This window comes from Erithacus rubecula (genome assembly GCF_903797595.1).
Source record: "Erithacus rubecula genome assembly, chromosome: 19".
NCBI lineage: Eukaryota > Metazoa > Chordata > Aves > Passeriformes > Muscicapidae > Erithacus > Erithacus rubecula.
Window position 1 is genome coordinate 1,450,610 of NC_136671.1, and position 24,777 is coordinate 1,475,386.

The 24,777-nt window shown below is 51.7% G+C and overlaps 2 protein-coding genes across 5 annotated transcripts in view; one reads left to right on the forward strand and one right to left on the reverse strand.

Annotated features, from left to right (window-relative positions):
* Nucleotides 1-21,003, reverse strand: part of NF2 (NF2, moesin-ezrin-radixin like (MERLIN) tumor suppressor) — a 45,931-nt gene extending 24,928 nt beyond the window's left edge. For all 4 annotated transcript variants that reach the window (XM_079322816.1, XM_079322818.1, XM_079322817.1 and 1 more), the window contains exons 1-8: nt 20,831-21,003; nt 9,178-9,303; nt 8,054-8,176; nt 5,834-5,917; nt 1,439-1,507; nt 1,264-1,346; nt 574-649; nt 214-348 (exon numbers count right to left, since the gene is read on the reverse strand). In XM_079322816.1, coding sequence (XP_079178942.1) covers nt 214-348; nt 574-649; nt 1,264-1,346; nt 1,439-1,507; nt 5,834-5,917; nt 8,054-8,176; nt 9,178-9,303; nt 20,831-20,944 — 810 coding nt within the window. In that variant the 5' untranslated portion in view covers nt 20,945-21,003. The remainder of the gene's footprint in view (nt 1-213; nt 349-573; nt 650-1,263; nt 1,347-1,438; nt 1,508-5,833; nt 5,918-8,053; nt 8,177-9,177; nt 9,304-20,830) is intronic.
* Nucleotides 21,004-22,188: 1,185 nt separating this feature from the next.
* PLEKHA4 (pleckstrin homology domain containing A4) lies at nt 22,189-24,709 on the forward strand (the record flags this gene model as incomplete). Its single annotated transcript, XM_079322734.1, has 5 exons — nt 22,189-22,680; nt 23,526-23,598; nt 24,027-24,133; nt 24,236-24,339; nt 24,523-24,709. The coding sequence occupies exons 1-5, from the start codon at nt 22,621-22,623 to the stop codon at nt 24,707-24,709; spliced, it is 531 nt and encodes a 176-aa protein (XP_079178860.1). The 5' UTR covers nt 22,189-22,620.
* Nucleotides 24,710-24,777: the final 68 nt, after the last annotated feature.

The following is a 24,777-nucleotide window of genomic DNA, read 5'->3' on the forward strand; positions in this document are numbered from 1 at the left end:
CAAAGAGGAGAACCAGCTCCCCAGTGACCCCTTGCACGCCCACTCCTGCACAGTTTCAGCAAGGCTTGGATTAAGGTTTCAACTGGAGGAGTTGAGCTGCCCTTAGCTAAGCTGGTGAGAGCAAGCACAGCAGAGAGAGAAGCCAAGAGAAATCATTTTAAATCCCAGTTGTGTTCTTACTGCTCTCAGGGAGGAGGTGAGACATATCCATACCTCTTTATCACTGTAGGAGATATTCCGGATCTCGTTCCAGGGGAAGGAGATTTTAGGGGTCAACCTGTTGTCTGGGTCATAAATGTGAAGACCCAAGGCATCAACTCCAAGGAGCAGCTCTGTACCCTTTTTATTCTGCAGGAGGAAAGGAAAGAGCAGAAATCACTGAGATGGTCAGACATGAACCACTGCTCCTGAGCAGTGACCCAGCACTGGGTACCAGGAGCTGCTGCCTCCCCTCAGCACAGGTGGGGTTCCCAAATGCCACCTCCCAACTCTCCTGGCTCTCTAGGACATGCTGATTACCCTGGCAGGAAAACAACCTGCTTTGTTTTCCAAACCCCAACCCACTCAACTCACCCTGATGGCAAAGTAGTTCACGCCATACATCTCCAGGTCCTGGGCTATCTTCAGATACTCCATTTCAGCTTCATCTCTGTCAGGCAGAAGAGTGGTTGGGAGGATCAGAGAGGCACACAGCTGCTCCTGCTGATCCTAAGCACTCACCAGGTTTTAAAGCCTGGACTGTCTCTATCACACAGGTCAATCCTGTCTTTGCTGGCAGATCAATAAAGTCCAAGAGCAAATCCCACTCTGCAGTTGCCAGCATCTGAGTGGCTGCTGAGATGCAGCACTCCAGGCCTGGCTTTGTTCACCTCCCAATCCCTTCAGCACAAATAGGAAATCCCTGGCTGGAATGCCACTGCTTCAGATCCATGGCTTTAGGTTTATCCCCAAAAGGAAAGTTTTGCCACCTGAGGCAGCCATGTAGTTTGAATCCCTGTTTCTTTTCCCAGATCCCTGATGCAGGTGAGTCCTTATTTTGCATCACTGCTAAATTCTCTTGAGGGCCACGACAGTGACCAGGGGACAGCAGGGCACAAGCAGAGGCATCAGCAAAAGCTTTGAGCTCTTCCTGAGGCTGCTGCAGAGATGTCTGGGATTAATCAGCTGGCAGAGCTCATCCAGGGCCTGCCCAAGCTCCCCAAAGCCTGGTGACTCTCCAGGGCAGGGGACTGGCTCTGACCCAGCCCAGCAGCACAGGCTCACCTCGCTCTGCCCCGGTGCTCTGCGTACCAGGCTGTTATCCTCTCCTCCCACATCTCTGGAGTCATCTGGTACAGGTTTATTACCTGGGATAGGTGGGAGACAGAGACCAGGTCTCAGCAAGAGAGCCAGAAGCACCAAGACAGCACGAGCTCCCCCACTCTGCTGAGCTCCTTACCCGCTTGGGAAGCAATTCCTCCTGTGCCAGGAAGCCTCTCTTGTGCACATTGGGATCGTAGTCACCGTACTGGGGAGAAGCACAGACACAGAACCCATCCCCCATTAACAAGAGCAAGTCAAACTCTTCATCCCCTCACACCCAACCCTGAGAGACAGTAAGGATGGGCTGCTCACCCCTTCAGCTCATGAGCACAGAGCCTGCTGCCCTCTAAGGTGAAAAAACTGTGTTTGCCATTTCATTGCTAATAGAAACAAAGAGATTCCTTCTACCCATGCAGCAGAGCTGGGAGCAGAACAGAACTTCCTACCATCACAGAATCATTAAGCTTGGAAAAGGTCTCCAAGATCAAGTCCAGCCTGTGACTGAACACCCCTAAGGTCCCCAAGAGCCACATCTACTCAGTTTTTGAATACTTCCAGGGATGATAACTCCACCACTTCCCATGACTTCACTTGATGACCATCACGAGTTGATGTTCTCCTGTAGTCCAGCTGGACTAGATGATGATTGTCTATTCTATTCTCATTATCATGCCCTAATGAACATTTCCCCCAATGTGGGGCAATACTCTATAGCTGAGAAGTCCTTGCAGCTCCCCAGCTAGTGGAATAAGGAAATAAGACATGGAGAAAGACCTGTCCCCAGAAATTGATGGATAGGATTGATCCAGGTTTAGGCAGATGGCAGTTCCTCTGTTGCTGCTCATCACCCTAAGGAATAAGTATCAAAAAAAATGAGAGGAGTTTGACAGATTCCTCTCAGGCAGGTGGTGGCTCTTCTGTCAGAAGGTCTGTTGCTCAACTGGGTCATGGAATCTAATTCAGATTTGTTAAGCACATCCACTAATTACTGGTATTTGTTTAGATTTACATCTCTTTGAGCAGCATATAAAGTGACTGAGAAAGAAAACTGCTTATTAACAGATTGAAGAGCCGCGTGTCCCTGCGGTGCATGTGAAAATGAATTTACCTCCTGCATGGCCTCAGAGGGCAGGAAAAGGCTGAAAACGGCTCCTCCAACAACCCAGCAAGCTCAGGGGGGAGGAACAAAGCATGTGAGGCACGTACAAGGAGGGCTGTGACTCCCACTGACCTGGCAGCCAGGACTTCTGCAGTGACAGAGGTGACAATCTCCAGCTGCACAAGACACAGTGCTGTTTGCTCAAGCCACTCTCTTTGCAAGCAAGGCAGCCCTTCCCTCCCTGCTTTTCTGAGCAACCTTAGCTCAGGAAGTGCAAAATGGTGACAATTTTTAAACACAGGAGGCACCTGGTGGTCATACAACAAGTCAGGAGGCTTTTCCTCTCGGCCTCCTTTTTGTACCAGGACCATCACACCGTGCACCGAAACCAGAGCTCAGCATCAAAAGTCTACACACATCCCACCTCTGTGCTTGGGAGACAACACGTGGGGATTAAAGACACAAATATTGATTTGGAGCCAATGCAGATGCAAAGGGAGCATGTAGCAACAACCAACACTGACTCAGACTGCAATTAATAGAACAAAACCGGCCCGGACTTCATCCAAGAGCAGTGGCAACTCTCTGTCTTCCAAGGTCTTGGAGCTCCTCAGGATGCAGCACTTTGCAGGCACACAGCCCCTGAGCTCCCCTCAAAAGGAAGCAGCACTAAAATTGTGGCACTGGTGAAGGAAGCAACTCCAGTAACTTTGAACAGGCAGCAAGTAAATCATTTTTAGGTGATGAAAATAATAGCAAATAGGATTAACATGATTATTTTCTGTTGTCATCTTCTGTGGAGGTCTGAGACTAAGTATGGATTATGTGACTTTTCATGTGCTAAAAAATACTGTCATGTCCCAGAGGAATATTTGTACTGAGAGGGGAGTCTGGATGAGAACATTAATTATTCACAAGCCAAAAATCAACAAATGGCTTAAGTATTGCAGAATTTGTTGGCTCAAATGATTTTGCAAACATACTTTCTAAAGGCCTTTTCAATTAAATCATTACTTTCAAACTGTCATGGAATTTCAGCTCTTGTTAATTGAACTGTATGATTAATATTCATGATTGGACATGGAATTGCCTTTACCACAGTCATAGGCCTGGCTTAGATTGTTGGATAAACACAGGCAAGCTCAGCTACAAATTAACACCAAGTATTGCAGTTTGAGGGAAAAACAATAATAATTAAAGAGCTGTTTGCTGTGCTACAAGATCTGAAGTGCTGAGAGAGTTGCAGCACAGCAGTGACCTGCATTTAAGGGGCAAAAAATAGAAAAACCTCCTGGATGTTCTCTTTTTTTTTTTTTTTTTAAAGTTGATCCCACATCTTTCCCAGCTATTTAAAACCTGAGCCACCTCCAACCTCTGAAAGCCTTGTGGGTGGTTTGAATAGGGCTGGAAGGGAAAGCACATAGTAATTCCCCAAATGAACACAATGAGAGAGAAATAAATAAGCTGTTATTTTTATGACCCCCCTGTTTCCTTTGCTGCCTCAGGTTGGTGTGGATGGACCAGCAGCACCTGGCTGTCAGTAAGTGGCTGCTGGATGCACACACACTGCTGTGTCAGGCTATTATGTCCCTAATCATGCAAATCAGCACGTTATTAGTGAAATTACTGCACTCTCTGCCTGCTTTCTTGTCCAGGAAGGACAGCATTATCCTATTTAACTGCAAGGAGATGACCTGCAACATCTTTCTTCCCAGTTCCCTATTGAAGATGTGCTTTCAGCTTCTGCCTTTGCTGGGAGTGAAAGCAGAAGGGGAATCCCAGGCTGGAGGGGCAGCAAGGAAAGGAATGTCTGAAGAAAAGCCCTTCAGTGAAGAGCAGAAAAGTCATCCCTGCTCCATCTTCTCCTGATCTCAGCACTGCTCTGACTCCATGTGACCTCCTCCCAACACCCCAGGATGTTCAGGGTGCCAAGGGGACAAAGGGGACAGCACAACCAACCTGCAGCAAGTCACAGCCTGTTCCTGAGCACGTCAGCAGGAGCTGTCCCAGCCACGAGGTAACAGAGCTCAATATTTACCCAACGTTTGTTCACTCTGGCAGCCAGAAAAGTCATTCCCTGTGTATCCTCAGCTCAGGTCAATGGAAAGAAAGCCAAGGAAGTGTTTACTCATGCACTCTAATAAGAGTGATGAATGTTTCACACAAACAGAAACATTTCTAAAAGCAACTTTTCTCTGCCCAGCTGATGAGTCTCTTGAACAAAACATGGTTTCATCAATACTCTGATTATGAGGAGAAAACACCAATTTCTTGTAAATTCAAAGAACCATCAAAGAACACGGCACCCAGGGCTCTACTCAGAGTGTGGACTGAAAAGTTATGAGGAAAATTACATGCCCATAGGGAAAAAACCAACCTGGATCAGGCCCTCTCTTCTGGCAACAGGGCCAAACCTCTCCTGCACTGACAGCAAAGATAGTCCCACAGAGCTGTTCCTCCTAAACCTCTCCACAGCCATGCTCCTCAAGGACAGCTGGACTTGCCAGAGCCAGGGCACTGCCACCTGCCTGCAGTCCTGTGAGCCCAACCCTCCCAAAATCACACCCAGAATCAGAACCAACAGGAGCTGCAGAGACAACGTGGCTGGGCTGTGCCCAGACTGCAGTTGCTCCTCTCCCTCCCAAAGCAGGATTTTTGCACACACAAACTGGAGCTAGCTCCAGGAGCTGGTAATTGAGCAGCAGCACATGTTGTGCATACACAGGGAGAAATTACATCCCTGACTGCAAGAATGTTCCTGCCACAGAACCCTGGGCTGCTCTGCATCCCAGATTCTCTGCCCTGGGCAAGCTATCCAAGACTGCAAACCCCAAACTAGAAAACAGTGTCCCCTGGAATAAATCCTCAGCAAAACACACCCACTCTGAGCCCAGAGCAGAATGCAGCAGAGGAACAAGGGGAACTCAATGAACAGTGATTTTTCCTTCTGTCTGGTGGGGTCAAACACCCAAAATAAAGGTAAAAGCCAAAAAGCCCTTTCACAGTGCAATAAAATGGATATGGCAGGCTCTAGCACTGAAAAAAAAGTCATCATCAAGACAAGTATTCAGGGGGAGCAGTGGAGCTGGGAGTCCCATGGCTGGCTTGCCTCTGGCTACACTGGCAAAAGCAGGACGGAGAGATCCAAAAAACCTCAGGCTCAGGGAATTCACCTGCTCCAGCAGTACTCAAGCAGGCTCTGCAGCTCATGAGCTGATCATTTGCTAAAGAGTCCTGGAAAGAGAAAGCAAAAACCCATCCAATGCCTGGAGGTAGCCAGGAACCAGCCATGTGGAGAAGGCAGCAGTGCTGGGGCAGTCCCCTCACTTGCCAAGCTCTCACAGCTTTCCCTGCCTTCCCTTTCCCCAGGAAGTGGCTCCACCTGGATCAACACTACCCCAGCAGGCCCTTGGAGCAGCCTTTGGTGCCTACCTTGGCTTGGACAGCATAAGAGGCCAGCAGGACAGAGGCTTCAGGAGGACAGAAGATCTTCTCATCCAAAATCTGCTTCTTCACCTGCACACAGAGCAGCAAAGGACAGATAACACACGTTTAGTGGAGCACAGCAGAGCATGACTGTCACAGCAGATGGCTGCAGTTTGTTTTAACTGGAGCTGTCAACCACACAGAGTTAACAATTTTCTTAACACTAATCACAGCCCAGGCCCAGGAAGTCTCTGGTAGTTCAGAATGGCTTGGGCTTTCACAGACCACCTTTCTCAGACAGGTTGGTGAGAAGAGGTAAATTTGTATGTGGAAAATGACAGCACCTCTATCCTGCTGCTAAAGGCAAGGGGGAGGTGGAACCTTGCATGTAAACACAGTGATAAAACCTCTTCAGGCACGAGCTACTGACTGATAGGACATCCAGCCACGCTGCTAAACAAAAGAGCAGCTTGCAGCTGAGGCTCTGAGCACTGCAAGCTTTGCTCTGGGACATTCAGGCCTCATTGTGAGTCAGTGCTCACCTGTGCTGGAGGCCAATTCCTTGGATCCCAGCAGGGAGAGCTGTGGGTCACCTCTGTGGCAGAGCTTTCAGCAGCAGGCAGAGCCCCGTGTGCACTCCCAGGAGAGCCAACCTGCAGCTCCCCCAAGGCACAGCTTTACTTCCTTGCTTTATGTGCATTAAAAAATTAAACCTGTCATGTTCAATATTTTTTGGGTTGGCACACTTAGTTTTCCTGATTAAAGATAGGGGGGAAAAAATTTTAAAAGCCTACGATTTCCTGGGAGGTTTAAATGGATTGTCAGAGATGCAGGAACATCAATTTGAATTTATAACGTGCTTTGAGTCCTCAAAGTTGGGTACAACATAATCACAGCAGATATTCTGCTGCATCAAGATAAAAAACAGGAGAGTTTACAAGCTTGCTCCTGTTCCCCAAATGCATTCAGGAGCCCAGGCTCCTCTCAGAACAGAAATCCCAGAAGCAAAGTCATGGTCTGCATTTAGAAAACGCAGCTTGAATGGCTTTTCCTCTCTGATTTTCCTTCTGAAAGATGCCAACAGCATTTTTCCTCACCGTGGATAAAGCTCCTGGCAAATGAGGCATTCAAGAATAACCCTACAGAGACACCAGTGCACGAGACAGAGCTTGGAAATTAACAGGAATACTTTGCATTTTGAACACTTTGGCTTTGGAGGAAAAAGATGGACTTTGGAAAAGTGAGGAGCCTCAAGAGGCAGGTGAGCTCACTTGGAAAGGGCAGGACACCCTGCAGGCTACAGAGGTATTCCCAAATCCAGGCTGTCCTGACTGTGGTGTAAGCAATGTAAGAATGAGTGACTTTTAAAAATTTTTGTAATTTACCTTCAAATAAAGAGCCAGAGTACCCAGGGGTCTCACTAGGAGGGCTCTACTCCCTGTAACCATGCTTGACACAACTCTTCTGAGGAAAAAGTGTCAGAAAATGGATTCTGTGGCAGAAAATTGATTATGTCTCTGAAAGAGAGCTCCTGTGATAGCAGCTCCTTGTTACTAGCCATGCAGCATTGCCACATCATCAGCTGAACTCATTTTTCAGGACACAAAGTTTTGTAGTGTAATTTAAATTAGAAAACGCAACCAGAACGTGTTCATCACAGTTCCCAAATGATTCACTGAAAGGCAGGAGTTCCTGGGGCAGGTGAGACTCTGAGGTTTCCCCTTCTCCCCTGTTTTTCCATCAGGGAGCTGAGGTGCTGAGATGTTCTTCTGCTCCAGTTACCTGAAGGCTGGTTAGTGAGGAGGGGAACTCTGCTGTACAGCCTGGAACAGGCTGGCTGCTCTCTGCTCTCCAGGATGAAACTCCCCTGCTCCACACAATGATGCCATCACATCCAAAGGCAGCTGCCACCCCTCAGCACAGCTCATCCCACACCCTGCAGAGGGACATCAGCCCTTGGCTGACAGAGTCATGTCCCTGAGCCACCACCCATGGATATTATGGATGACCTCATCATTCCTGACTGCCAGTTCAGAGGTCTGCCAGTCTGGGCAGACTGCTTCCTCCACAAAAACCATCCTTCACCTATTTTAGGAAGTTTTTGTTGCTCAAGACAAGTCCCTTTGGAGATGTGTGAACACAAGAATGTGGAGCACACTCTGCTGACCAGCTCTCTGACCCTGGCTCCCTCTCTCTCAAGTTGGATAGCAGTGTATTGATTCCTACCTGCAGGAAAAACAAGTGCTGGGTGATTTCCTGGACCAATTCCTCCTCTGCATTTTCAGGATAAAATTTGGCCAGGAAGTGAAAGGTTTTGGGCTCCTCTGTGGGGACATCATGATCCAGGACCTGTGGAATACAAAAGCCATTTGGTTTCTTCAAGCCAAGACCCAGCTCCCTTCTGTTCAGATCAGCACATCTTCTGTCAGACACTTTTAGACATCTAGAACAGACCTAAATAGTTCAGGCACCGTAGTTAAAAAAAGAAAACAAACATTTCTGACACTCCTAATGATGCAAAGGAACAAAAAAAGGCTGAAACAAACAGCATGAGAAATGAGACAGTGAAGGCTGATCCTGATCTGCCACATGCTCGTTGCCTCTCCTGATACTTGAGGAGTGATGTTGGATCCTGCTGCGCCACCACCCGACTTTCTCCTTGTTTCCCTGCACTGAATTTATCTCAGTGTGTTGCTTACTACCTTGCCCTGGTACTGCCCAGTTAAATGTTGGTTTAAAACCTCAGCCTGAGAGGTGAGACCTCCCTCAGTGTCCATGACCATCTGGCTGCAGTGTCACAACCTTTAGATGTGAACAGAGCCACATCTGACACCTCCTCACAGATTTGGGAAGCATTTCTTCCCTTATCCACGTCTCCTTTTCACTCTGTGTTTTCTCCTCCCAAGCTCACTGTATTTCTCAGCAACAAAACAAGAGGCAACTCCACTTTTCTGCTGATGGTTTTGTGGCCAAGGGCACATAGGAGAGAGTTTTAGGTTTCATTTGCTTTGCAGCCACCCTGAAGTGCAGCACCCCAGCATGTCTGTGTCCCAAAATGTCTCCAAGGGATTTAGTGTGCAGAGATACTGGGATGGGGCATCTCTGCCAGCTTTTACCAGTCTGACACCCCCAGATACCACAGAGATGAGATTTAAGTTCATCCATCCCAGTTCATCCATCACACAACCTCAGGCATTCAAAGAAAGAAGAAAGGACGTTCTCCTTTGTCATCCCACACAACCTCTCAAGGGAAATATCCCTGTCCACGGCAAGGGCTTGGAACAAGGTGAGCTTCAGGGTCCCTTCCAACCCAAACCATTCTGGGGGATTTGGTGAACTTTGGTTCCAACCTTCTTGTCCATTTTGAGCCAAGCCACGGTGTCCTTGATGGTGTACTGCAGCCCAAAGAACCAGGTCTCCCGCAGTCCCAGTGTCCTGCACACCAGATCAAACAGGTCCTTCCCTTTCCACTTCACCTGCCAGAGAGCAAACAGCAAGCAGAGTTATGATGATGGATTTCAGAACTTCTCTCTGTTCAACCAAATGCACTGTTTTCACCTCACAAGGTCAACTTTAACCCCCAGTGAATGCATATGGTACAGACATGAAAGCACCCTAAGAAGGCACACTTTATCTCCTTCCATCTGATCTCATCTGCAGATCACCAGCTCCTCCCTCTGTAGGAAACTGAGATGTGATTTTCCCCCTTTTCCAAAAAATGACACTGTAAAGCTCCTGGTTTTTGCCCTGGGAAACTAAGGGCTCATTTAAGCTTTTGTTGAGCTCAGGTTTAGGCTCCTGTCTGTTGCCAGCAGGGAATAAAAATCCCTTTGAACTGCCCCTTAGTGGCTTTAATGTTTCCCTGCAGGCACAGGAAGCCCTGCACAAGCACCACCATGAGCACCACAGCTCAGAGAGAGGAGCCACAAAATCAGCAGTGACACAACCCCTGCACAGAGCATGTGCATCCAGAGCCACCGACCCTGCACGAAGAGAAAGGAAAAAGAGCTCCAAAATCCCCATCATTACCACTGATGTCAGCAGTTCTCTGGGAGCACATTTTGATAGAGTCAAACCGCATTTTCTGCTGAAAATGTTGGCAAAAGCAGCCAAGGAGCAGAGAAAATTGGTTGCTCAAGGACTGCGTCCTTCGAGCAATCCTGCAGCTGCATCCACGATGCTACTGAAGTTTGCTCATAAAACCGGGAGGTGTTGGGAGGCAGAGAGGTGAAGAGGGACATAAACCACACGAATCTAATATGCCAAAGCCACTTTGGTCTTCCATCTGCACGCTGAAAACAATTGCTGGACCGAGACATACGGCCATTACTCCAAAGCCCTCGCGCTCTCCTGTCGCTACAACTCAATCCTGGTGCCACCTGGACACGGTATCAGCGCTCTGCTGTCCCCCACTGCCGCCTTGTGGCACAGCCAGGCCCAGCTCAGCCAAGCTCTGCCTTGCAGCGATGACTCCGGCGCTGCTCTGAGAGCACAGACACACCCGCTCACAGTCCCGGAATAGGACAAAGCCGACAGCACCTTCCCCAAAAACACCGCCCCCGGAGCGCCCGCCGCCATTCGGATCGGGCGCTGTCAACACCTCGGGGTCAAAACGCCAGGAGCAGCAAGTTTGGCAGTGCTGTAATTATAACCCCTCCTAATTTCACACATTTCACTATCCTCCAGCCCCCGGGATGGGCTCCAGCTCGGCACAGGATGGCTCAGACTGCAGAAGATCTTTTCCTGACTATGATTTTAAGTGGGAGGTTAATTCAAGGGCTCAGACAAAACAGAGTGAGGCCCATTAAAAGAGCTATTTGGTACCGTTTTTGCAGGCACATAAAAACAGGCTGCCAGCAAAAGGCTATTTCTTCACTAAACTGCTTTGTATAAAGCATTATGGGCTGTTTTTCCTTCCCTAAAATGATAGAGAAGGTCTTGTGTTCAGTCTCGGCACAGCAGTGCCTGCACCAAACCCTCCCAGGACAGGCTCCTGCTTTCGGCAGCGCCGGGACATCGCTCCACATCCCATGGGATCAGTGTGTTAAACCTGGAATTTGCACCGGCTGTGACTCCTCACAGAGCCACCTCAGCTACCCAAACCCTGCTCAACAACTGACAAAACCCAAAGGTTTCCTCTCAAAACACAAACCACCAGTTTGTTTGGAAGAGCAGCACTGAGGATTAAAGCAGGAGCTTTGTGCAGTTTTTACCACTGCATTTTTAACTTGGTGATGGGAATTTGGAATGGTTTAGGTGGGAAGAGACCTTAAAGATCACCCAGTTCCACCCCCTGCCATGGACAGGGATACATTCCACTATGCCAGGACGTCCAACCTGGCCTTGGACACCTCCAGGGATCCCGGGGCAGCCACAGCTTCTCTGGGCACCTTGTGCCAGGGCCTCACAGCTGGGTTTCTCCCTGACACCTAACCTAAATATCTCCCCTCTTAGTTTAAAACCATTCCCCCTTCCCATATCATTATCTGCCTGCATTAAAAACTCTCTCTCCTTTTTTTACAAGCCCCCCTTTAAGGGACTGTATTTTAATGGAGGCTTCTGCTGCAGCATTTTACACCAGCGCTTTGTCACCACGAGTTTCTGTGGTGGCAGCAATAGACATTTAACATTCCTGCACAATGCTCGAGACTCCAGCCATAACAGAGCATAGATCCTCCCCAGCTGCACTGAATTACCTTCATTAAATTTATCAATGATCAGCAGCCACCTTTATTCCAACAGACATGATTTCCCTCCACACCTCGGTACTTAAAATAACGATCTGCATTCAAGTGGCATCTTCTGACAGCTGAACTCCAACCACTTTACAGACATCCAGGACCTCAGCCCTCCTCACCCATACTTTACACTTCACTTGTATCATTAACTGCAACATTCTGTGGTTGTAAACTACTAAAATAAAAGCCCTTCCAAGGCATGAGGGGATGGACAGAGCTGCTGTCCAGCGAGCCTGGAGAGCAGCTAGGACAGGCTGGCCATTCCCATCAAACCTGTGTCCGTCACGCCATCCCCTGCGCGGCACTCAAGTGACACCTGAAGCACAAAGATGATTTTGAAAGCCATTCTGAGCTCCTGAAAACAAAGCTAAGAAGCTCAGAGCAGAAAAATACCTTCTGAGCCGTATGCTGGGGTGGCTGGCATGATGCTGTAACAAAGCTCCATCATGATAACCTCAATGTGACCGTCGGGATGGAGCGGGATGCGTCACTCCAGCACCCTCCCCGTGCTGCAGGCAGCACCTCTGACATTTGCAGCTCCTTTCCCATTAGCAGGAGCACGAGTGGCTGCAGGAATTCAGGAGTCGTGGAAGGGATATGGGAATGTGGTGCTTTATAAACAGGCTGTTACTCCACCGAGCTGTTTGTTGTTCTTTACTAAGTACAGAGCAGTTACAATCTATCAGCAAAGCATTTTAAATTAACAGCACTAAACACTTAAAACTCTGCAGCCAGTGGCTAGAACAGAGTATTTCCAGTCCAGATTATTGGCATCATCTTTTTCTCTGGCTGAGACGGCACATTTGGCATCTATTAACAAGGGTTTGCATTATTTATTAACCTGCACCGGGAGTCATTTCCAACTCGCAGTCAACTGCACGATTTATTTCGGAGCATAACCTCTCTGTCAGGTTTCACAACTGCTCCTCAGCTCCCGACTCGATAAAGCAGCTCCAAAAATGAACAGAAGGGTTGTCGGGTCCCCTCATCAGGGGATGACAAGGAGGGGGGGCAAGCCAGGGAATGGAGCTGTCAGGAGGCTCAGGCTGGAGCTCAGGGAAAGGTTCTTCCCTCCCCCAGAAGGTGCTGGCACTGCCCAGGCTCCCCAGTGAATGGGCACAGCCCGAGGCTGCCAGAGCTGCAGGAGCATTTGGGCAGCGCTGTAGGGGTGGACAGGGTGGGAGTGCTGGGGTTCTGTGAAGGGCCAGGAGTGGGACTCGATCTTTGTGGGTCCCTTCCAACTCAGGATAATCCACAATTCTAAAAAAATGGGCAGCAAGGGACAAGGGGGCACAACAATTCTGCATGGAGAGGGTTGAGCAAGGGGTCTGCACAGAAAAGAGATTCCCAAAACATTGTCAGGCTGATGCTTTTCTTCCAACAATGTCAAATGTGGTAAAAGGGAGGCAAGAGGGATGGGTTTAATTTCATATTTAGGTTCCTCACACAAGAGACTGTCCTGGGACAACAGGGAGGTGCTCAAACTCCAGGGGACAGAACCCGACTCTGCTCAGTGGGTACAGATGAAGATCTCACCTTCTGCTCATCACAAACACAAACCCCTGGAGCTTCAGCTCTTCCCGGGCTCAGGGTGGCTAATAAGGGCAGAGTCAAGTTAGCAGAGGACACCAAGGCTCAGCTGCTTCCCAGGGAAAGCCAGAGCAGCAGTCCCTGCACACCCCACCCACGGCACGAGGTTAACGCACGACCTTGCAGAAATGACTCACATTTACAGAGTATTTTACTGCACCAATTTACCCGTAAATAACACAGAAAATGGTTTTTTGCTTTGCAGATAATTTTATTAGGTGTTAGATCTGTGCTATGGATGCAAAGAGAGGCAAGAGCCCCTGCTGTGACACAACAGCAAAAGGACTGCTGAGAAAAAGGAACCAAGCACCAAGAAAAAGTGCTCTGAGTGAAGTTATTCCTGTTGAGAACCAAATTTTAACGAGAGAACATAACACCACTGAAACAGGGATGGAGAGGGCAGAAGGGAGAGCTGGGCCTGAGCAGAGCATCCTTCCACTAACCAGCTGGGAATGAGATACTGGACGTAGCCTGTAGCTATTGCAAACCCCCATCCCACAGGAGATGCCCAAACCACCCAGGCACAACAGCTTACAACTGAAATGGAGATGATTTTGAGACTGCAGACCACACTTATTTCTCCTTCTGGACTTGAATGATAACCACAGTGCCACAGACAACAATTTATTTAGATTTAAAGCCCATTTGGAGCAAACAGGGAATCAAAAATTTAATATTCGTCAATTTTGTTTTAAATAACGTGATGTCAAATATTTTCAATTGCCACTTACTGAGTCACAAGGCAGGGCTGTAAAAGTTATTTTTATTTACTAATGCTACATGACAACTCGATAATGAGCTTTTAATTAAAACCTATTTCTGTTAACCACCGAGGAGGCCAAAAAGGCGCCCAGGCGTGAGGATGCAGATGGTGCAGCCAGGCACGTTCCGTGGTGTCTGCCCCAGACAGAGACAGAGCAGCAAGGCTGGGAACAGGAGGCTGTGAGCAGACAGAGCTCAGGGACAGGCAGGGGACAACAGCTGGGGACAATGTGCCCTCTGCCCTGCTCAGGTGAGACCCCTGCAGAGCTGCCTCCAGAGCTGGGACTGAGCATAGGGAGGACTTGGAGTACAGAGGAGGCCACAGAGACACTGCAAGGGCTGGAGCCTGGCTGGGAGTGCTCACCTGGAAAAGGATCCAGGGAGAGCTCAGAGTCCCTTTCAGTGCCTTGAAGTGCTCCAGGAGAGCTGGGGAGGGACTGGGGACAAGGGCTGGAGGGACAGGACACAGGGAATGGCTCCCACTGCCAGAGGGCAGGGCTGGATGGGATATTGGGAAGGAATTGTTCCCTGTAAGCACAGATTGAAGTTGTGGCTGCCCCTGGATCCCTGGAAGTGTCCAAGGCCAGGCTGGATGGGGCTTGGAGCAGCCTGGGAGAATGGAAGTTGTCCCTGCCCACAGCAGAAGATGGAACTAGATGAGCTTTAAGGTCCCTTCCAACCCAAACCATTCCATGATTCCATGGGCCAAAGCCTCACCTCACCCTGTAAGCTGGGCTCAAACAGAGGAGTTACAGGGTAAAGCAGCAGCTCAGTGCAGAGCAAGAAGCTCCAAGAGGATGAAAGGAGGATTTGGATCCTGCAGGGAGCTCTGCTGAGGATGCACAGAGCTGGAACACTGGCCAGAGCTGTCTGTGCTTCACTTACACACCTGCAGCACAACAGTGCTCCCTGCCCCAGGCAGGGACAGCCCCAGGCAGGGACAGCCCCAGGCAGGGACAGCCCCAGGCCTTCCCTCCCTGATTGCTGATGGGCACGGGATGTTTCAGCCTGGCCTGACCTGCTCCAATGAGCCCTGGCACAGCTCAGGCAGGCTGGAAAGGGGCAGCCAGCAGCTCACCTCGGGGTCATGCCAGCTTAAATGCCTCTCTTCCCATTCCCTGGGCTGTGTGATTCCCTGACAGTGCTTTGCTTTTTTCTTCTGCCTTCACTCAGAGTCAGGATTGAATGCTCAAGAGACAGATTTCTTGTTGGGACTGGGTTGTTTATTAAATCTCAACTAAAGTACAGAGAGTTCTTCAGCACTTCTAGCTATCAAGCCAAAAGTGAGAAAACTGAGGTGAATTTAGCTAGTTACAAGGTATTTTAAAGCCTGACTATCCAATTAAAAGCTAACATCTATATTATTTATACTTTTGACCCAATAACCAAACACCTGTGACCTGCAGTGCAGCACCAACTATCCAATCCAAAAACTGCTGCCTGAAATCATGAAGAAGGAACAAGAAGGAAGAAAGAGACAATGCCCAAGAACCTCCATCTTGTCCCATACCTACTACTATATTCTAAAACCCCAAATTCAAAACCCTTCACCATGTGAAATTATACACCTCTATTCTAATTACACACCAGTGATTCTAACTCCATCACTCAAATTTGGAAGCCTTCTTGAAGGCCTGAAATCAAAAGCAGTGTTCTTTTGAGGGTCAGTGTCAGAAAGCACAGAAAGTTTAAAATTCCCTAGCCTCAGGATTCCAACAATTCCCTACCAGTGTTGCCTCCCAGCTTCAAGGAGATTATTCCCAGGGCTGCTTCCCTGTTCAAGTACCTTTAATTTCAAAAACCACCTACTTGAAAGACACTGCCTGTACAAAGAAAAAAAGAAAGAGGTATTAAAGAGCATCAAAACTGGAGTCTACACACCAAAAGAGAAAGATTTACTGTCCCAAATGCCCTCCCTCCTTCCCCTCTGCATCAACACATCTCTGGATTAATTAACAGAGTCTGGGGATTGACAGCAGTTTTGAACAGTCTTTGGAGAGAAGTAACAGGAGTTTCCAGCTGGCTTGGAAGAGGCTGTGACAGGAGCAGAGGATCCAAAGAACTTTTCAGGTGCAGGGTGAGGCACCAAGGCCAAAGAGGATCCATGTCCATAAGTCACAAGCACAACTTGGGGGAAAGAACTGCACCAAGCAAGACACCTCTAAAATCCCAACTCCCAAATGTCACTGGTGTGAATCAGGAATTCTGAGCTTTTGGGGCACAAACCCCTCCAAGACATGAAGAGAAAACAGCCCTTACCTGCTGTGTCTCAGATTCAAAGAGAGCAGCACAAGCTCCTGAGTGCTGGCACAAGACCAAGACATGTGGGCACAGGGAGGAACCAAACATTGACTTGACAGCTGGTATCCCAACAATTTACTGGGGATCATGTTGTAGCTGAGGGGGATTATTTCTCTCAGCTTTTTTAAACAGCTGCTCCTGCACACAGACTGGTCTTTTCCTCTTAAGCTTGTGTCCACTCACAGAAGCTTTGCAGCATCAAGAGGTCACTGTCCCTACCAGCACCCTGCTGCCTGAAATTAGGAATGTGTGGATCTTTATAAATCCCATTCCAAGTATCCTGCAATGCAGAAAGAAGCCAAGCACATTCCACTCCCTGATTTCCTCCTCCTACCTTTTTATTTTGGTGCAGTGACTGGACACAGCTCAAAACTCAGCTCGGATTTACTGCACCAGCTCTTCCTCAAAAACTCATTTCCACCCCAATTTCCACCACCAAATCCTCAGTTGTTCCTGTTCCAGAGGATGAGCTTTGCAGCTCAGCTACACAAGTCCCTGTGTCTGGTGACAAAGGGACAGCACTCAGATGCACGTGGCCAAAATCAGGACTCTCCTACTTACAAGGGCTTTACATCCAACCTCATCCAACTGGCTCTGCACTGAGTGGGGCACTGGGCTAAAATAAAGATCCCTTCCAACCAGGATTATCCTCTGGACAGAGAGAAACAGCTTAAGCACTGAAGCAATAACAGGATGCATGTTCAGAACAGCAAATATAGCAGCACAAACCTGCCTCTTCTCACTGCTTGAACACTTAAGCAGTTTCTCCAGGCTGCCTGTAAAGCCTTCCCATCCCTTTTTAAGATGCCAAAGGACAAAGTTTGGGAAGCAGCTGGGCAGTGAGCTGCACCTTGATGGAGTGATCATCCCTGCAGGATTCAAGGCCAAGATAACAACACAACAGAAAGGGGAAAACAAACCCTTTGGAAAGTGGGCCAAAATGAGAGACACTAGTGGGGCAGAGCACTGCAAGAGGGAGAAATTAGCAGAGACACCCACAAGACCAAAGGAAAGATGGAGGGGCTCTCCCATCAGCCAGGGAACACACAAGGGAGAGACCAACCTGACACCAGCTGCACCACACCTCTGCCATCCCACCAGAGATGTGGGATAAACAGTGCTTTGGATGTGCACTCAAAAATACCATGGGGTTTCCATTATTGAATAACTCATGGAATGGTTTGGGTTGGAAAAAAGTCTGTCTTGTTCCACCTCCCTGCCATGGACAGGGATATCTTCCAGTATCCCAGGCTGCTCCAATCCCCATCCAGCCTGGCCTTGGACACTTCAGGGATCCAGGGGCAGCCACAGCTTCTCTGGGCACCCTGTGCCAGCCCTGCCCACCCTCCCAGGGAAGAGGCTTCCACATGGCTATCCAAGGCTCTCAGGAAGGTGAGGCAGCTGGGGTTGCTTCAGCACAGGGATTCAAGAGCTATGCAAATGTCTCCTCTTCCTCCAGATGTTATCAATTAATTAGGTACAGCTCAAACCTGAGATGGAAGTAACAAAAGGAAGACACTTGCTTCGTGCCTCCAAGATTTCCCTCCCAAAAAAATTAAGTCTATGAAGTGAAAGCCCAACTGTGATTATTAATTTCCATCATCGTGTTAGAAAGATTAAGATTTCATTTCTAGGAATTATTTTAGATTTAGGCTCAATTTAGAGACATCAACTGCAGAATAAACAGATGTAAAGCAGGTTTAATCCCTTAAAATGCACAGCTGGGGATTTCTTGGGAGCAGACTGAAAAATCAGCACTGAGAAAGAAGGCAAGTCTCCAACAGCTATGGCTGGGTCATGGAATTATGGAATATCCTGAGCTGGGAGGAATCACCAGGGATCATGGAATATCAACTCCAGACATCCAACAGATCAGCAGCTCTCTGACCCTGTCAGCATGAGGTGCCACTCACAGGCCACAAAAACACAAAAACCACAGGATTCCTACTGCACCTCCTTCCCCTGATCCTCTCAAATGTTTGTGAAGCAGATTTCCCTCTCCCAGCCTCCAGCTGGAGACAGCAGCTCTCCTTCCTGGCCAAAGACACCTCAGAGCACACAGATAGCTGGGTAAACAGTGCTGCTTGCTCTTCTCCTGGCAAACCTTGGGATAGGGCCCAGATTCCTCCAGGGATCAGCATGGTCTTTCCCAAAACTCGAGTCTCAGGAGGGCACAAAGTCCACTCCTGGCTCCAGGTCTTGCTGTGGGTGTAGAGTAAGCCAAGCCCTTCCCTGGGCCACATCCCAATCCCAGCAACTCCAGGCGTGTCCGATCCCTCTGTCCACAGATGTTCCTGCACAGTCAGCAAAACAAGGAGCTTTCCCAGAGACTCCTAAGTGCAACACAAAAACAGGGGCAGAGATCCAGCCAGGGACCTGGACTGCTCAGATGGAACCTGGATAAAACTCACACCTCAAGCTGGGCTGCCCTGGGCTTGGAGGAAGCCCAGGAGGTCACGGAGATGCTCCAAGGGCTGGAGCCCCTCAGCTCTGGAGCCAGGCTGGGAGAGCTGGGGGTGCTCACCTGGAGAGGAGAAGGATCCAGGGAGAGCTCAGAGCCCCTGCCAGGGCCTAAAGGGGCTCCAGGAGAGCTGGAGAGGGACTGGGGACAAGGGATGGAGGGACAGGACACAGGGAATGGCTCCCACTGCCAGAGGGCAGGGCTGGATGGGATATTGGGAAGGAATTGTTCCCTGGGAGGGTGGGCAGGCCCTGGCACAGGGTGCCCAGAACAGCTGTGGCTGCCCCTGGATCCCTGGAATGTCCAAGGCCAGGCTGGACATTGGGGCTTGGAGCAGCCTGGGATGGTGGAAGCTATCCCTGCCCATGGCAGAAGGTGACACAGGATGAACTTCAAGGTCCCATCTGACACAAACCATTCAATGACTCCAGGAAAACTCACTCCTCACCTGCAAGGTGTTAAACAGCCCCATCACCCACCTCCATCCATCCATCCATCCTGCTCCAACATTCCATGCTGAAGGAGGAGGCCTGAATTCCCTCTGCATCCCCCAGCACCAGCTCAAATATGACCCAGGAGCCTCAGCAGGGCCACACTCAGCTCCTGAGCTCCTTCCAGCTGCAAAAATCTCTCTGCAGCAACAAGTTCTTTTGGCTGGAACCTCCCAGAAAAGTCAGCTGGAGATGCATCAGTTCCACAGTTAAATCCCACGGGAGCACTGCCTCATCAGTGCACAAACAGCCCTCCCCACCCTGACCCCAGAGGGAAATGACACCCGACCACACCACGGGAATTAACAATTATTTACTTTCCATCATCACTCATTGCTGCAGCCTCGGGAAACCAGGAAAAACAGAGGCAGGACATTCACACTCTGCTGGAAGTGGGAAGCTCACACGGCTGCCCAGAGCAAATCCTTAATTCCTAGGAAAAGCAGAAAGTTCTTCAGAGCTGAGAGATTTCCAGAGCAAGGAAATCGGTGCTGGCAAACAGCACTTGGCTGATGGGCACTGGGCATTCTGTCAGGTTTGGGTCAGGCTAATGAAATAAAAACTATGAAATGAGGAGTTTGGAGTGGGATTTCAATGTTTGTGCAGCCAACCCCTCTGGCTCAGCTAAAAAAGCAGAGCAGATCCCTGGGTTTGGCAACAACGCCCTGGGAGAACGTTTTACAAGTTCCAAGGGCCCCAAAAAGGGAAATTTTCACAGAAAAACCAGGCCCAACCCCCTGGAGCATCCCTCACCCTCATGGTGAGCTAAGAGCTCAGGAAAGTGCCAAAATTCTGTCCTTGGATGTTTGTGGAGCACTTGGGAGTTGGATTCCTATGGATTCAAGCCTTGACACTGAGATTCCTCAAGCCTTGTGACAGCCACAGGGCAGTGGTGGCTTGGGCTGGGATGGCAGGATAGCACTGGATTACAGCCCAAGTGAAGCTGGATTGTAATGAGAATAAAGCTGAATTATAACCAGGATAAAACTGAATTATACCCAGAATGAAGCTGAATTGTAGCCAAAGTATAGGATGAATTATAACCCAAATAATGTCAAATTGTACCCAGACTGAGACCGAATTATAACAGGAATGAAGCCAAATTATAACCCAAATAAAGCTAAATCACACCTGGAGTGAAGATGAACTATTGCCAGAATAAAGCTGAATTATAACTGAAGTATAAACTTAATTAAAACCACGATAATGCCAAATTGTACCCAGGATAAAGCCAAATTATACCCAGAAAAAAGCTAATTTGTGACCAAAACAATGCTGAATTACACACATAATAAAAATTAACTATAACCAAAATAAAGCCAAACTATAACCAGGATACAACTGAATTACATACACAATAACACTGAATTACAGCCAAACCAAAGCCAAGTTCTGACCAAAGTAAAGCCAAATGACACCGATTCATAACCAAAGTAAAGGTGAATTACAACCAAAGAAAAGCCGAATTATAACCAAAATCACACCGAAGCACACCGGCATAATGCTGATTTATAACCAAAACACGGCTGTGCCGCTGCTGTCCCAGGGCAGCCCCGGGAAGCGGCGGGACCGGGGGATCCGGGCCCCTCAGGGGCTCTGGGGGTGTCTGGGGGGGGCCCGTCCCCCTCAGCGGGACCCCCGCGCCCGCGCGGGCCGTCACCTCGCAGCTGAACTCCATCTCGGCGTCCATGGTGGCGATGCGCACGGTGAAGGTCTTGGGCTGCTTGCGCTTGAGGGAGCTGAAGCTCATGCGGGACGCGATGGCCCCGGCCATGGCGGCGCGGCGCGGTCAGCGCGGCGGCGGCGCCATGGCGGCCCTGGCCCCGCCCCCCCGCCGCGCCATTGGCCGTGCCGCGCCTCGCAGCCAATAGAAATGGCCGTGCTGAAGAGGCGGGAGAAGACTCGGCTGTGATTGGGTGAAGATGATGCCAATCAAGAGGAAGGGGCGGGGTGGGGCGGGGCCACTAGGCGAAGGGTGAGGAAGTGATTAGGCGTGGTGGTGTCGCCCCCTGGCGGCGGGCGGAGCGCACTGCAGGGGCGAGCGTGGGAGTGGGCGGGCACCGGTGTGGGGACACGGGGACACGGGGACACGGGGACACGGGGGGGCGTCAGGGGTCCCTGGCGTGCCGGGGGTCCGTGGAGTGTCCAGGATCCCGGGATGTCCGGCGTCTCTGGGATGTGCATGGGGAGTCCGGGCTCTCCGGAGGGCCAGTGGGGTGTCCGGGTTCTGTGGGGTCTGTGGGGAGTCCGAGGTTCCCGGGATGACTGGGATCCATTAAGTGTCAGGAACTCGTGGGGTGTCAGGGATCTGGGGGTGTCTGGGGCTGTTCTCAGGGTGTAAGGGTCCTTGGGGTGTTAGTGATCCCTGGGATGCGCGGGGCTTGTGAGTCCGTGAGGTCCTTGCGGTGTGCCCGCTGCCGTGGGCTGCCCCCGTGTCACGGGTGTCCCCAGTGCCGTGGGTGTCCCCGCAGGACGGGGTTCCCAGGGTGATGTGGGACACGGGGAGCTGCCCCTCGATGGTTGCCGGGGCGAGGGGACTCACTCGGGCCCGGGGGGACGCGGTGTCCGGGCACGTGGGTGGGGGCAGAGACTGGGACCAGCGCCCGGGGCGGGCGGGGACACGGGGCAGGACTGGAACTGGGACCGGGACCGGGAGTGCGGCTGGGACTGGGACTGGGACTGGGACTGGGACTGGGACTGGGACTGGGACTGGGACTGAGAGTGCGGCTGGGACTGGGACCGGGACTGAGAGTCCGGCTGGGACCAACGCGGAGCAGCGGGACGGGACTGGCACCGATACCGGGACACGGGACCGGGCTGGGAGCAGAACCAGCGGCGGTAATGGAACTGGGATCGTCGCTGGGATAATGGGACGGTGGCTGGGACCCGTCACCAGGGACCCGCGACCTCGATCGGTGTGGGATAACGGGATGGGAACTGGAACGAGCGCGGGTGAACGAAACAGAAACCGGGACCCGCTCAGAGTGACTGGGACGGAAACTGAGTCCAGCACGGGGTAACGGGAAGGACTGGGATGAGTTCAGGGTCACTGCGACGGGAACTGGGACCAGCACGGGGATTACGGGGTAGGAATTAGGACGGAGGGGTTGAGGGATACTGGGACGGAAACTGGGATCTTCATGGGGATAACGAGAGGAGAATTGGGATCAGCACGGGGTAATGGGACAGGAACTGGGACCAGTTCGGGGTTACTGGGACAGAAACTGGGACCAGCGCAGGGGGATGGGGAAGACCTAAGTCGGGCAGGAGCAGGAGGGGGAAGGGACCAGCGGGAGCCGAGAAAACCCCCCCGACACCCCCGGGGGGACCCAGGCGTCCGGGAGCGGGCCCCGCCCCCGCAGCGGGAATAACGGGGCCTCTTGTCCTCGCGGGGACAATGGGGACATTGACTGGGACCCCCGGCCCCCCGCTGCCCCCGCAGGACCCCCCATGGCAGAAAGCGACGATCCCGCCCGCCGGGACCCCGCCCCCGCTGGCCCTGCCACCCAGGTAGGCGAAGGGGGTGGGGATATGAGGGGGAAACTGGGGAACAACGGTGGGGAGGTATGGGGGATTGGAGGGGGTTTGGGGACCCCGGTGCACCCGAGGGAGCTCGAGAGGGACGTACGGAGCATTGGGACCTCAAGACTCCATAGGGACTTATGGGCACGAGAGGGAAGCTCTGGCAGCTGGGGGGGCGTTGTGGGGTACAAAGATAAATTGGGGTAGGGCTGGTAGACACCCTGGGGGGCTGTAGGGGTGCTGGGGGGGGTCTTCCTTGGCCCCTTGCCATGGGTGACCCCCCTGCCCAGCCCTGCCGGCCCGTGCCGAGGGTCCATGCCTTTGGAAAGGGAAGCAGGCGCTGCGGAGGGACAGCCGCACCCCCCCCGCCATGCAGGGCTGGTTGCACAAGCAGGTGAGGCGGGGGGCGTGGGAGGGCTGGAGAGGGGCTTCAGGGCTGTATGGGGTTTGAGATGCGGGTTTCCCGAGGGTTTGTAGGGTTTGGGGGAACCAGGGCAGTGGGGAGGGTCTGGAGTGTCAGAGGGTGTCATGGGGGTGGATATGGTGCTGGCGCGGGAAAATCAGAGGGAATTGGGTGGTAAGGGAGGGTTATGGGGTTTGGGGAGAGCAGAAACACTTGGTCGCACCGGGCAGTACGGGGTGGTTATGGGGTCTGGGATGGAAGAGAGTGCCGGGGCGTTATGGGGTTTGGGGTCTGGCATGGCAGGGAGTCCTTGGGGGTGAGGAGTTTGGGGGGATCGGGAGGGATTGAAGCGTCTGGGGCAGTAGAGGGTCCTGTGGGGAGATGGGCTGCGGGGCTCAGCCCCCTTCCCCCTCCCCGCTCCGCTTCTCAGGACAGCTCGGGGCTGCGGCTCTGGAAGCGCCGCTGGTTTGTGCTGGTGGATCTCTGCCTCTACTACTACCGGGGTGAGGGGGGCAGGGGGCTCTGGAGACCAAGAATCCTGGTGGACTGGGGGGTTCCTGGGGTTTTGGAGGTCTCTGAGGCGGTAAGGGTCCGAGTGGAATCAAGGATTCCTGGGGCATTTGGGTGTCTCTGGGGTAGTCAGGGATCCCCCGGGACTGGGGATTTCTGGAGCATTGGGAATTCCTGGGGATTGGGGGTCTCTGGATGGATCAGGGGGTCTGGCAGGATTGGGGGGTCTTTGGGGCACTGAAGCTCCCTGGGGGCTTGAAGACGTCCTTGGTGGAGTTCTAAGGTCTGGGTTGCCCGAGGAGGTTTGGGGCATCGATGGGTCTCGGGGGAGGTTTCTGGCATCCCTCTGATGGTACTGGAGATCTTGGGGTGCAGATGGCAGCTCTGGTGCGCCCCATTGTGACCTTCCTCTGCCCCTCAGACAGCAGCGAGCAGCAAGTGCGGGGCGGCCTCCCCCTGCCCGGCTACGAGATCCGCATCCTGCCCCCCGCCCCCCGCGCCCCCCGAGCCCCCCAGTTCCTCTTCACGGTCAGTCCTGGCTCCCTGGACCCCCCAGATTGGGGGTCCCCTGGGGGGGGGGACGGGACCCGGACACCTGAGCCCTGCCTACCAAGGATCTCCCATTCCCAGGCTGAACATCCCGGGATGCGGACGTACTGTCTGGGGGCTGAGACCCCCGAGGAGCTGCACGCCTGGGTCTGTGCCCTGCGCCGGGGAGCATCGCCCCTTCCCGGGTGAGTGCGGTACGGGGGCACCGGGGGTCCATGGGGGCACAGAGAAGGCCTGGGTTTCGAGGGGTTTGGGGGATCTCAGGCAGCAGGAGGAGGTTGGAGATTTTGGGGAGGGAGTCACAAAGGGTTTGGCGGGGTCTTGAGGGCAGTTAACCCTTCAACTCCTGTTTTCTTCCCCCTTCTCAGTTCCCCCCGTTCCCTCTCCCAGGAGACACTCCAGGAACCCTGGGATGCGGATCCTCCCTCTCCCCCACTGCCCACGCAGTTCCCAGGTGAGGGGCTCAGGAGCCCCTCAATCCCTCCACTGCTCCACAGCGAGGTGAGATCTGGTGAGGGGGACGCGGGGGAAGGAATAGGAACTACTACTGGGTAGGTGGAAATATGAGGGGGGCAAGTACTGGGGTGACTGTGGTGCAGATCTGTGCGGTGAGGGGGGTTATG